Raw genomic sequence first — 13581 nt, 5'->3', positions numbered from 1 at the left:
TCTCTTATACAGATTATGATTAACTATTGCTAAAGTAGAACAACTGGCTGATATATTTAATTACCATTTTCTGTACAGCTCATAACTTATTTAGCTTACCTACAGCGGTAAAAGCAATACAGCATATCCTGTAATCATAAACACATACAGGTGTAATTTGAAAGTTAATTTCTTTTTTTCCACCTCCAGAACTTTAATAGTATCTGTTAAAGGAATGAAAACTGCATTTTAGAAAGCTTTCTTGTGCAGTTTAATGTGTACCTACAGGTAGGTTTCATTCGCGAAGGTTTTGTTGTGGGGTTTTTAAACAATTTCAAGAAACTTGTTTCAGAAAAAATAGTAATTTAGGGAAAATCTCTGGGTTTTAATTTCGCATTTTGTTCTGTAGGCGCTATATATATACATATCCACATCCATCTCTATCTGCCAACTCAGCAGAACAGCAACTGAAAATGTAAACACCTTAATTCACATTTCAAAATCATTCTGCAAGCATAATACAAGCAATCCTCAGCACAACTGATACATCTCATTAGGTAACAAGGCCCTATTTCCACCTCAGGGTGGAAAACAGACAGACAGCTCAAGTGTATGACCAACAAAAAAATATTGCTTCCTTACAGTATTTTACCAGTCTGTCTAAAATACTTCAAAGTTCCTTTCTGCATAGGATGTGTCTTCAGATGAGGACAGTAAACATCACTAAACTTAAACAAAAAGGAGAAACTAGTGTACTAAGTCAGGTCAGACTGCTAACCAAACCAAAACATAAACAGAATTAACTCTCTAATGTGATTATCCAGTTCCAGTACATTTCACAGATGGCTAGTGGTTTCACTTGACATGCAAGTGAAACAAAACAATGTTAAATAATTTGCCCAAAATGATCTAAGCATATTTTTTAGGACTCTGGTTTTCTCCACTAGGAAGGAAGGCTGGTGGAGACAGACAGCAAAGTAACTCCTGGCATTTTAGGTCTCCTGGCTCCCAATATGTTGTCAAAACAACAAAAATAATATTCCCTTGATATTGTAAGGTAAGCATTAGTGTAAGAAGAGAAAGCAAAAAAACCCCACACTAATTCAGTATTAAGGTGCTGCTGCTAATTTCTCATTACACTGGACAAGCAAAAAGTATCTCCAACTGACAGTTCCTATTCCTTTTAACAGGTTAACTCTGTGTCTTAAGCCAGATACAGAAATAATAATGCCAAATAGTTTGTTATTGTTGTTTGTTTTTTTTTTTTCCCCCCCAAATACCATGCTGACATGCTTAAGACTCAGGGGAAAATGCAACCAGTGACAATTGAAGTAAACTCCAGAATAAGAGATAAGAACCTTTTTTTAATAGTATTTTGTTTCAGAAGCAAATACTAAGTGCATAAAACAAAGTGCATGCAGATATTACGAATGCAATTTCTCCAAGATTTCATCCACAAAGTACAAATGGAGTGACAAGTGCAAGTGAACAGAACTAACATGACTGATCATGCCATTGGTTTATAATCACAAATAAGCAAAAATAATTAGACAAGAAAAATTTGTCAAACACTAAAGGATTTGGGGGAAGGTTTCTACCCTTTTCCTAATCCTTACAACAAAGGACTTGGGATACTAATTTACACTGTAATCACTGTCACAGTATTGAGGTTTATTCTAGCCTGCATCCACTAAAAAAAAAAAAAAAATCAACTGTTCGCCACTGCCATTGACATCAGTAAATGCAGGGTCAGATCCCAATAGTTAACAAAGTAGTATGTGTTTTTGATCAGGCAATATAAAGTCAAGTATTGCATATAACAAAACCAAATATAAAATTATTTTTGAGTATAGCTTTTTCATGTTAGCTCAACCTTTCAGATCACAGGGCTAAAAAAAGATTTATTGAAATTGACCTTTGATAACCAAAATTGATTCTAAGTATAAATTTCAAGTCATGCTGAAACATCAGATTTTCAATCAGTTGCTTATTAATGGAAGCACACCCCTTCAAAAGAAACCCAAGATTTATACAGAAGTCTCTTTTGTAGATATCCCGAGTTTCAATTTACAAAATGTTTTGCAGTAGCTCATTACATATTTCAGTCCAACAATTACATCTCTTTCAAGACAGCATATATAGTGAAGCGATCCTTTGTTTCCTATATAAAAGCTACTGTAGTCATCAACAGCTGCAAAGACAGAAGATGACACAAGCAGGAACAGACTGGTAAACTTTGTCCTATAGTTATAGCACTGTATGTTTAATCTTAGAGAAGTTTTTGATCATTGTAGCTTAATGTCATTCAGCATTTTCCATTAAATAGGATCTCTGTCATGCTCTCTTAGAAGAGCTTGGATAGCAATCTTACCATTTACAGGGTGAGAAAATAGACACAGATGCCACATTTCAGAGGACTATAATAAAATCAGCTGTTTTACTGTCTCAAAGTCTGGAAACAAGTCTCATCACAAATGTTAAGACAAAAACATAGCTCAATTTTTATTTTTAAACAAAACAATTCTGCTTCTGAATTTTGGATTTCAGAATTTAAAACTCATTTTAGTAGTAAGACAGGTCACTTTCCATCTATTTTAAGAGAAACTTTACAAATATGGAAGTCATTGTTTCTATAATTAGTTGCTTCTAAGTGGCAGATACTTCAGGAATGGTAAATATGCAGTCCAACTGGAAGCACCAGCAGCAGGCCATTGAACAAAGCACAAAATTTAATCCTCCCTATTTAGATTAAACACAGTAATTTCAATGCAACACTATGAAGTCAATCTTTCCCTTTTCCCTCAGCTCATAAAAAGGGAGCCATGCATATTTCTCTTCCCTTTCACAGAAGAAAGTACCATGTTCAACACATAACAAAACTAAGTATTAAATTTTTTTACTTATATGTAGAAAATGAGCAAGTGGCACAACATGACAAGTTGGTATGTTTAAACTCAAACCCAGAGTATGCTAGAAAAAAGGGGGGCAAACAAAATGTAATATTTACAGTTACAAAGCTTGCCCAAAGATAAAAAAAGCTACCAACAGGACCCTCTTCACTTATCTGGTTTACAGCATTGAACAGTACATACAAACTTCTAAACTCACACGATCAACGTGTAGTAGTAATACTTGAATGTCTTGTAACATACGTACTAAGTATTAATACAAACCATTCATGTAAATCAGCTTCCTCATCTCCAAACTAGTCAATGACAAAAATTTGTGGCCAAAAAGTTAAGATCTTCATATATATCATATCAGTAACAACTGGAGAATATATTCTATAACATGGTAATACATAACTCACAAAACAAATTCTTCCACATTTTCCAGGTTCAAGATAAAGTAACATGCAAAACATGCAGCACAGGAAAATGGACCTTTTCCAGTTTGCCTCAGTTGAAAATTCTGCCACAGGTAAGAAACACTGAAGAAAATTAGATAGGATAAAGAGCACAAAAGCACTGATCTAGACCTACTTCTATGGCAAGCACATTATCAAGCCAACTGTTGAATGGTCAGGAATTGTAGAGGGGAGCAGAACAGGCTGTCTTTAAGCAATACTAATACAAAACACAGGTCACTGATTTTGCAATTTCACCTGATTTCTCAACTGCACTAATGGAACCAAATGTCTTAATCATTGGGCAAGACAAGTGTACACCACTGAGAAACATCAAAGCACAGCAGTACCTTTGAGAGGTGTAGTTGTTTCTCTTTAGCTTTCTGCCACAATCAGCTTCAATAGAAAGAGTGCCAGAGGTCACGTGCCGAGTTTTCTCTCATAGGAAAATAACCCACACTTAACTGCCAAAAGCTTTTAACAGGAACAGTTTCGGCGCTGGTGTAGACAGAAGTGAACTTCCACACCCACTACAAAAGTCACAATGCGTCCTATCATAAAAATAACTGTAAACAGTTTTATTATGTTTTCTTCTATGTCAGCTTCCAAAAATATCACTAAGCATATTATAACAATTATACCGAAGTCATACCGTAATTACTGTAACAGAAACGTGTAGCGCATTCTACAAGTGACATCTTTTCACCATTTTTGTTGTTAAGGCATCCAAATATTCACGCTGCATGACATCTTACACTAATTTACTATGCCAACACAACAAAACTCTTTCCAATAAATTCCCCATCAACAGTACTTATAAACTCCATTTACTCCTGAAATGCTATACTTCACCACAGTACAATATTCCTGCGCCCTCATATTCTAATTCCACAGTAGTTATTCCTACCAGCACATACAGTTACCATATTCTGGCTGAGAGAGTATTCCGGGGGAAAGGGGAGAAGAGGACAACTACTGTTATGAATGCTTTAATATTCATTTATCAGATGCCATGCCAATACAGGTGCAGAAAAGAGCCCAAATCAAAGACTTAACAACACACAGAACTGATGCAACCTTACCAAACACCTACACTGGTAGATTACATTCAATTCTTAAAGCACAAAAGGTTGAAACCCAAATCATTTAGGGATCTCCTAATCAAGATGCTACCGTATAATGAGAAGACAAAAGCAAGCAGATAGTTGAATCTTTTTAGAAACTCATCAGGTATTAATTGTCTGCCTAGAAGCCTTACTAGTGACTAAGGAACCGACAAGACCAGATACGCTACAAACAGAATAAACAAGAAGATGGTTCCTGCTTCAAAGAGCTCAACTGCACCTCCAAGTTGAAATACTGCACTTAGGATAACAACACAGACTGAGTTAACACTTTACACTGTCAATAACACAATGATCCTCCGTTTTCATGAGCTATTTCCAACAAATAAAAAGAGAATGGTTTGATAAGGACATGTGTGTGAACCTCCGGTAACAAAGAGCTCAAACAACAAGGAATAAATATTTCACAAGTGTACTGCAGTACTAATTACAGATGAAGCCGGGGCTGGGGTGGGGGGGTGGATGGGGAAGGGGGACACACAGGGACAGGACCAAGCACACCAAAACCTAAGATTTTAAAGCAAAAAGCACAACAGATTTGACTAATTAAATTCTACGGAATAAGGTCAGGTTTTCTACATGAAAACAAATATGAAAGCAGGTTTCTAAAAAGTGAATTTAAAATCATTATCACACCAGAAAGGCTAGTAAGACAGACACAGTGGGAGCCGTAGTGTAACAAGGTACGCTGTTCACTAACTTCCTTAGACATACGGACTAAATGAAAAGCAACAGATCTTTACAGGTGCATCGTTTACTCAGTAGCTACTTTGCTACAGGAACTTGTGTTATTTTATTGATTAACCCCACTGTTAGAACCCCTGGAGACACCACTAGAACTACCAAAATTAAGAACTACCGGAAAAGCAGTAATCCACAAATTTTCACCACATTCCACTGAAACAGAGGCTTAAAAGTACGATCAAGTTGTTATGGTCGGTAATTTCAGATGTATCTTTTAGAACTGCCTCCTGATGATGAAACATTTCACTGTATATACGTAACAAATCATATGAACCCTTAAGTCCCAGCTTAAGCTACTTCATACCTATGGTTCAAAGGGTCTCAGGAATAATGCCAACTGATCACCTTGACAAAGCCATGCTAAACGTTGAAGAAAAAAACAGCAACTTGTAGCATTAGGGAGCTTAAGCCCAACCCTTGCTCACCGGGCGACCCAGCTGAGACCATGGGCTGCCTCCCAACACCGAAACCTTCAGCCTGACACTGGTATTTCAGTATTTCAGCAAGAGCAACACGTCTCATGTCGCAAAGTTCTCACGAAGCCTGTAACAGCCTGGAGACCAGGCAGGTTTAAATTAAGTACCACGAACCGCAATCACCCCCTAAGCTGCACACAAAGCCTGGAGGCGCAGGAGGGAGCAGGCCAGCCCGGCGCCTGACGCCCCTCAGCCGACACCCGGGAGCTGCTCACGGCCCCCAGCGGCTCCGAGAGCGGGCCCAGGCCCCGCCCGGCCTCCCGCCCAGCAGCGGGGACGGCGGCCGCGCTCCCCGCCCGGCAAGCGCCCGCCGGGCTCCCGCTTCCAGCCCCGAAAGCGCCCTGCCCGGAGCCCGCCAGGGCCCTCCCGCAGCGCGGAGGCACAGCGGCCCTCCCCCCCTCACGGCCAGCCCCGTCCCCCCAGCCCCGGGCGGCCTCGGCAGGCCGCGGGCCGCGCCCTGCCCCTCCTCGGCCGCCGCCTGACGGGACGGGCCTGACGGCCGCGGGTCTAACGGAGCCGCCCGCCACCCCCCGCCCGCCGCTCGCCCCCCTCCCTCACCACGGCGCCGCGGCGGCACTACCCCCTCCCGCCGCAGCTGTTTACGGTCTCCCCTGCGCCGAGCCCGCCCCTCGCACCTTGTCGGCTTTGTCCATGGCTCCAGCTGGGCTGGGCGGCGGCTTTAATAAGGACGGCGGAGGGTCCGAGCCGCCTCCCCCATAGCGCTCGCTTCCCCCGCCGGGTTCCTGCACACACCCTGAGCGGCGCCGGCCCCGTTCGCAGCTATCACGGAAACCGAGCCCGGCTACGCCACGGCCGGGGGCGGGGAGAGGAGGGGGGGCGGTGGCGGGGCGAGGGCGGCGGGGCGGGACCATCTGAGACGGAAGCCGGGCGGGCCCAAGCGGCGCCCAGCAGCGCACCTTCCCCCCCCCCCCCCCGGCCGCGGCCGTCCGCACACCCGCCGACAGGCCGGGCCGTGACTTCACCGTGAAAGGAACACCCAGAGCTGACGGGGGCGCGAGGCCGCGCTGCTGCCGTCGCCCGCGGCGCCTGAGGGCGGCAGGTGCACTGCGGGGCCCGCTCTCCTCAGAGGCGGCGCCGGGGGAGGCTGCGGCCGCCCGTGTCCTTGAAATTATCTGGAGCATCGAAGAGAGGGAAAAAAAATAGTCGCGATTTATTTAAAGGCTGAAATCTAAAAACGTCGCACAAGCGCCTTGAGCGCGGGGCCGGGCCGCGGCAACCGGAGCCCCGCGGGCCCCCGCCAGCAGGCCGCTGCGGCCGCGGGGGGGGGGGGCGGGGCGCTCTCGGAGGTCTGCGCCACGGCCCGCGGCGCAAATTTATTTATTTTTTTAATTTAAAGGCAATAAATTGCCTTTATTTTGCTGCCCTGGTTTTAATGTGTGCTTAATTACCCTAATGCCATGAAGTCCATGAGCCAAGACTCACACCCGAGCCCGGGGAAGGTGTACGAGCCAGTGCCACACGACAGTGTATGTGCCCGTACATGTTTTCCATATGTAACATTCCTATATTCATTAGGCTAATATGTCTGCTGTATGGCCTTAATGGAAATCAAGCATGATTTATTTACAGCTTGACTGATGTTTTATCAACGTTCCTATATCATGGCAAGGGGAAAAAAAACCACCGAAGTAGAACCTGACTCAGTAGTTTTGCAAGAGATGTATGTAAATGATGTTCTGGAGCAGAATCCTGAGCACTCCAGGTAAAATAGATTTATAAAATGTATTAATACAAGAAACGGGTTTCTGCTTGATAGAGGTTTAGAGGTTCCTGTGAGGAATAAATGGCCGAGTTCAGGGAAAAAAGCGAGCCTATCTCAGAATTTGACAGAAACTGAAACTACTAAAAATGTCTCTGCAGAGCAATGCTGCTAAAGCTTCCTAGATTTAACCTTTATTTTTAAATTAGTTCATCTTTCCAGATTTGTGTTCATTGTGCTATGCCACAATTTGTTCTACTTTATAAAAAAAAAAATATTTATTGGATTAATCCACATAATCCCTGTGTCTTTTCTTAAAGAGTTGCTCTTCACCACTAAATCTCCATGTGTAACATACAGCGTTCTGAAGATGGCTATTATACTGCACAGTAAGATCTGGTCTTGCAAACAGATGACACCAACAGAGAACTTGGGCAGACTTTCACTGCCTTCTGTGCCATTCCATCCACATCAGCAGGATCACCATCTAAGCATAACTTTTGCCTAGATGTCTGCAATATTACTTAGGTAGGTTCTGTGATGAGTTTTCATGGGGTTGCAGCCAACAAAATCATAGGTCCCATGGATCACATGGAAAAGGGAGAGGGTGAAGTTGTCATCCCAATTAAATTTAACAGTAGGATTTGTGTTACCTTCGGTAAGGACAGTGTTTTACTACAAATGAAGAGAATAGGAGGGCTGTTGCTGCAGCAACCTAATTGGTAACAGAAACCTCATCTTAACTGGAGAAGCTGTAGCAGTTGTACACTAGCATCCCAGCACGGTTCTTGACAAGATTAAATGGTCAGCAGAACTAACACAAGTGTTCCTAACCCTAGGATGCCATTTCAAGGTAGTAACACAGACTAATTTCAGGTTCTGATGTTATGTTCCCAGGGGCTTTTACACAATGATATTTGTTATTTCAACACAAGAAGTCATGAAAGTAAAACTGGGGATTAAGCTGGTTGTATCAAGAGCTTTCAGCTGATGCAATGGAACAACATTTCATCAGTCATTCATGAACTTAACGAGATGTAAATCTACAGATAAATAATTATGAAACATAAAATAAACCACCTAAATTTAATCTCCGTAAATCAAACAACAAATCTCTACTGAGTAAAATGTATTTTTATTCCCAATAGTTGAATATGTTTTGCTTAATTGTGCAAAATAGGTTGACTTATTTAAAACCTAGTCACTTTTCATTTCCCAAGTAACGTGGGAGAACTTGCCTGACTGGACAGAAAACAGCGAAAAAACCCCCACTGAAACAACTAGAACAATTGTCATCTTGTATTGGCACACCAGCATTTTAGTGTGGAATGCAGCTTAATTTGTCCAAATTGGTGCTGACCATGGAACATATATTATGACATTTGCTTAAGATAGTTGCCGTATTTTAAAAAAATAATGACTCATTATGGCAAAGCTGTTCATTATGAAATCCTTCTTTTGTTCCCAAGATACATACCAACAGAAAGGTCACACTTGAAAGGGCTGTTATGCATACTCAAACAACAACAAGAACTTCTAAGATCTAAATTGGGCAGTGATTAAATAGACATTAGATCTACATAAATCTATACAATATACATAATACATAAAGTCATGCTGGGTGACCCAGTGGCCACTTGAGTGAAAAGAACCCATCTCCCATAAAATTTAACTCTGTGTTACCACCAAAAAGAAAAACATACCAAAGCATTGGAACCAGTACTGTTAGATCTTCTGTCCACAGCTATCACAACTATGCCAGGCTACCTGGTTACATCATTGTCATCTCGACTGAGTGTTGTATAAGAGAACTCAAATGTGTCACAGTCCTTAAGGAAGCCATAAAACCAACCCTGTTTAATTTAAACACATTGGTAATTGCAGTAGCTGATTTTGAATATTCAGTCCAAAGGGTGCAGTTCCCAAATCTGGCAGTTTGTAAACAATTATTGCTACTTTTTTTATTGCAACATGGACTAAATAAGTGAATAGTTTGGAAGTAAAAATGATGCTTGAACCTAGCAGGTACTGGCTGCAGTTTTGCCAAGTTGTTGGGCTTACTGCTACATCTGCTGGATAGTGGAAATATCCTTCCTGAAAGCAGCGGAGGACACTCAACAAACGAAGAAGAAAATCTAGGTCGACACAAAAATAAAAAATGGACTCTAAACCAAAATATCTCTGCAGTATGGAAAGGCACTTGATAATGACTGTATTCAAAAATTAAAGTCACGGGACTACAAGCAAACCTGAACAGTGCATGTGTGGCTATTCACGTTCTATTTACACCTAGTGGGTACGAAGTCCTACGAAACACGCGAGGATATGGTTAAGCGTGTCTCTCTGAAATCAAGGCAGCTTCTTACACTGACAGCTGAACATACGTATAAGCTTAATCGCGCTGGCCTGAAAGAATGAAATAAGGGTTGCTCAGTAACACCCCCGTCCACCCCCGAGGTCTGAGCAGGCTGAGACTGAGCTCCATGGCAGCGCTGCCTGAATGTGGACTGCAACAGCACAGGCAGCTGCGGAGGCTGCCACAGCGAGCAAGTAGAAGAGGCAGCAGGAATGAAGCCGACTCCAAAACCGACAGTTTTACTGGACTGGGACTAAAATCTTCAGCATAATTATAGAAAAAGACAAGTACAGAACACAAAGTGTATCTTGGCAAATAAACATTCATATCTCATGATACAACATGTAGCATCCTGCACAGGCAGCTAAGGGCAGACGTGACAGGGAGCGTACTGCAACCAGAGAGGGATGGTGAGCTGGGAACTAGTGAACAAATCTGAGAATCACGATTCTGACAGCAGCATGCGATTACTACCTGGCAGCAGCCACAGCGAGCCTAGCACGCCCACCGAGAGCAGCTGCAAAGAGGCAGCAGAGCCAACCAGGACAGATCCTGCCTTGCAACTCTTTGTAACATGGCCAGGAAGGGATTAGCTTTTACTCTTGCTGTAATGCTCACAGTAATTACATCTAAAATTTAGTGCTAAATATGCAGTTATTGTAATCCAGATGCAGTTTGCAATCTACCTTTCCACATATTTAGAAGCATTTAAGGTGGTAATAATCCTTTCTGTCAATATCTTAATTAACTCTTAACTATGACTAAGTGTAATGTAGTATTTTACCTGGTCGCTAATCTGGTTCTAAAACATATTTTTAGCACTTTTCCAAATAGAAGCTTAGCTGTTAATTATTTTCAAGTCACTATTAACACCTGTGTATGGAAATTTAGTTCACATAACTGCTGTATTTTTGAGAAAGGAGTACTGTCCAGAGGGATGTACTTTTGCTCTTAATCCATACATACACAGCTCCTGCTCAAGTTCATTAATTCACCACCTCTCAAAAAAACAGAGAAAAAAAATAAAGTGTGAAAATACAATCTTCAAATACAGACACAAAGTTTTACAGCTGACAACTTCTGAGTAATTACAAAAATCACAATGTTTATTTAGAGACTACAAATACCTTCATTATATTATCCTGCCAGGTGCATTTCAGCTGCATTGCTTTTTTTCTGGTTATTTTGGTCAGTATAGTTTTAAGCCTATTTAAAATGAAAGGAAAATGAAACCCTGACTACATCATGGTTTCACATCCAATCCATTAGAGAAGGGCTTTGAGATGAGAAAAGAATACATTCCTCCAAAGTATGTTTGAGAAATAATAATAAAAATCTAAAATGCATGCACCCACATCCTCCCAGATTTTGTTTGCATGATGTTGAGTTCTAATGCATAAGCTTCACAGCAACTTAAAAGCAGGGTTTACATAAACAGAGCTTAATCACTATTGTAATCTTACATAAGATTACAACAGCCACTAAAATATTCTTTTGCGAACAGTGTTACTGGTACTAGCTAACGTGCCAGTTTGTGTATACCAACAGCAACACAAGTGGTATAAAAACATCCAAAAAGTTGTGAAAATGAACAAGGAACGAAAATTGTAGAAATTTAATGACTGGAACTGAGATTGGAGAATGCAGTGAGGCTGCTTAGCACTTCTTGGACAACCTGCAGTGAAATAATTCCACCACCCACCCCCCCCCCCAAAAAAAAAAAAAAAAAAAAAAAGACCAAAACATTAATTAATTCATCCTCATCCTTCAACTGCTTGTTCACTTTTCCTGAGGAGGTAGAAATAACACTAGAGCCAAATCTACCAGTGACAAAGTGGGCTACAGCAACTCCTAGCAACTTCTGCTGCAGTTGTATGACAACACAGGTTTCCCCGCAGAAAATTCTCATCTCATCTTCTAGGTAAAGAATTATGAGAACTCAGAAAAGGGGTAGAATCCCTTAGGGATTATATAAATCTTCATTATGTGCCTAGAGCACAGATGCTAAGGCACTGTATGCATGAGTAAGAACTAAAGCATGCCAAAACACACAATGTATTAGAGGTAGAGTGACACTTTTTTTGTCTAAAAACACATTGCTAGCCTTCACTATTCAAACTAATAGTCCTTCACTAGCTGGACTAGTCCTACTACAATTAGTCCTTCACAACAGAAAGATAAAACAAGGGAACTGGTCGAATAGGACAAGATTTACTGCAGTATTCCCATTTCTTTCTTGAAAAAATCCAAATACACCTCTCCAACAAGACATAGCTGGGGTGGGAAAGGTTACATCAGTTACACCAGACAAAGTCGGGAAAACTTTTTTTTTTAAAGCAATAAGTTCACGCACAGTTCTTTTTTCCCTCCTTTAGAAGACAGTAGTTGCTCCTTCCTACAGCAAGGGTGGCAGGAAATGGCAGAGAAAGAAAACATGCTGAAATAGCTGTCACTGTCCCCTGTCCCCATGGGAAGGAGAACCTTGAAATAGCTGTCACAGTCCCCTGTCTCCATGAGAGGAAGAACCTTGCAAGGCTGGCTATCCAAATTAAAGTCTTTGGATCTGTAGATAAGGGTCCCAATTACTGAGCAGTATTACTAAGTTCAATTTCACATCCCCAGATCTTAGTGGAATTTTCAAAGTAAAAACTACATTATACATCAAGCACTGTAAGGAAACAAAATACAAACAACGTGCTTTAGTAAGTGTTATCTACAGATTTTATGAGGGGAAAAAACTTCACCTTTGCATATACACTAAGTTCAATACATGCATAAATCAGAAATACCTATTGGTAAAAATATGCATCAGTGAAGGAGAAATGCTCACCCAAGATTCTGCATCACACTACTCATTCACCACATTAAGTTTTACTGTGTAAACTCTAGAGGAATAAAAAAAAAAATCACTTCCTTTGACAACTGCAAAGCAAAATAATTTTCCAAGAGATATAACTATCCTTCAGATGAAAGTTAATTTTATCCTATTTAATTAGACACTGTTACCAATTTAAATCCTGCCCTAGAACATGGAGTTTACCACAATGTCTTGTATGTATGTGATGGACATGTGTCATTTATTAGGCTTTTTATTATTCTTGGGGTGGTGTTAATTGCTCTACATACATATTTTTTGTTCTACTATAACAAATGACTGTGTGTGGCACTGCTTTGTGCACCATTATACTATACCCTATACCCTCAGCTTTAAAACAGAGTACTTGCAGTTATGGAGTAAGTGACCCTAAAAAATTTCTTCTACATTTCTGAGTCCTGCAAGAGAACTTTTATATCGGCTCCAGACAAGGTGCTACAGGAAGAAAAGTTGCTGTGGTCAGCAGCGCAGCTCTGTATTTTAAAGGAATCTGATGATCCCAAAATCTTAAGATGTGAAAGGCATGTGCCTGCTATGTGGTAGGACTTCAGGACCTGAAGAGCAGCTCTGAAGGGACTACAATACAATTAAACATTTGAGACAGAACAGATTCCATTATTACTGAGGTCACTACTTGGTCCTCACTCTATACACACAGTGTCGGTTTATATACACTGAATTTGGTCAAAAAGACCACAGATTAGGCAAAGAGAGGTAACAATCAGGGTCTGCATTTCTATTCCTAGGATACTGCTTGGTAAACCTGTATTCTTTAAGTACCAAAATAAAAACCGAGCATATTCCTGAGAAATGCCAAATACTCACCAACATGAACTAGGCAGGACTGATAATAGTTCAGTATCTTGCAAGATAAAAGTCAGTTAAGCAAGATGCAAGCTGCTAAATGTCAGCTTTTAAACTCGTTAGCATTTACGTTTAACTGTTTCGGGGATGGAGGGGT

The 13581-nt window shown here is 41.0% G+C and overlaps 1 protein-coding gene across 1 annotated transcript in view; it reads right to left on the bottom strand.

The window, feature by feature from the left end:
- SECISBP2L (SECIS binding protein 2 like) overlaps positions 1 to 6496 on the bottom strand; it is a 30788-nt gene extending 24292 nt beyond the window's left edge. Inside the window, exon 1 of the mRNA XM_037394067.1 lies at positions 6305 to 6496. Within this exon, the coding sequence (XP_037249964.1) occupies positions 6305 to 6322 (18 nt within the window). The 5' untranslated portion in view covers positions 6323 to 6496. The remainder of the gene's footprint in view (positions 1 to 6304) is intronic.
- Between the last annotated feature and the right edge of the window lie 7085 nt (positions 6497 to 13581).

Source organism: Falco rusticolus, chromosome 7 (genome assembly GCF_015220075.1).
Source record: "Falco rusticolus isolate bFalRus1 chromosome 7, bFalRus1.pri, whole genome shotgun sequence".
In the NCBI taxonomy this organism is placed as follows: Eukaryota; Metazoa; Chordata; class Aves; order Falconiformes; family Falconidae; genus Falco; species Falco rusticolus.
The sequence above is the reverse complement of the archived record's forward strand: the minus strand, read 5'-3'. Positions and strand labels throughout refer to the sequence as shown.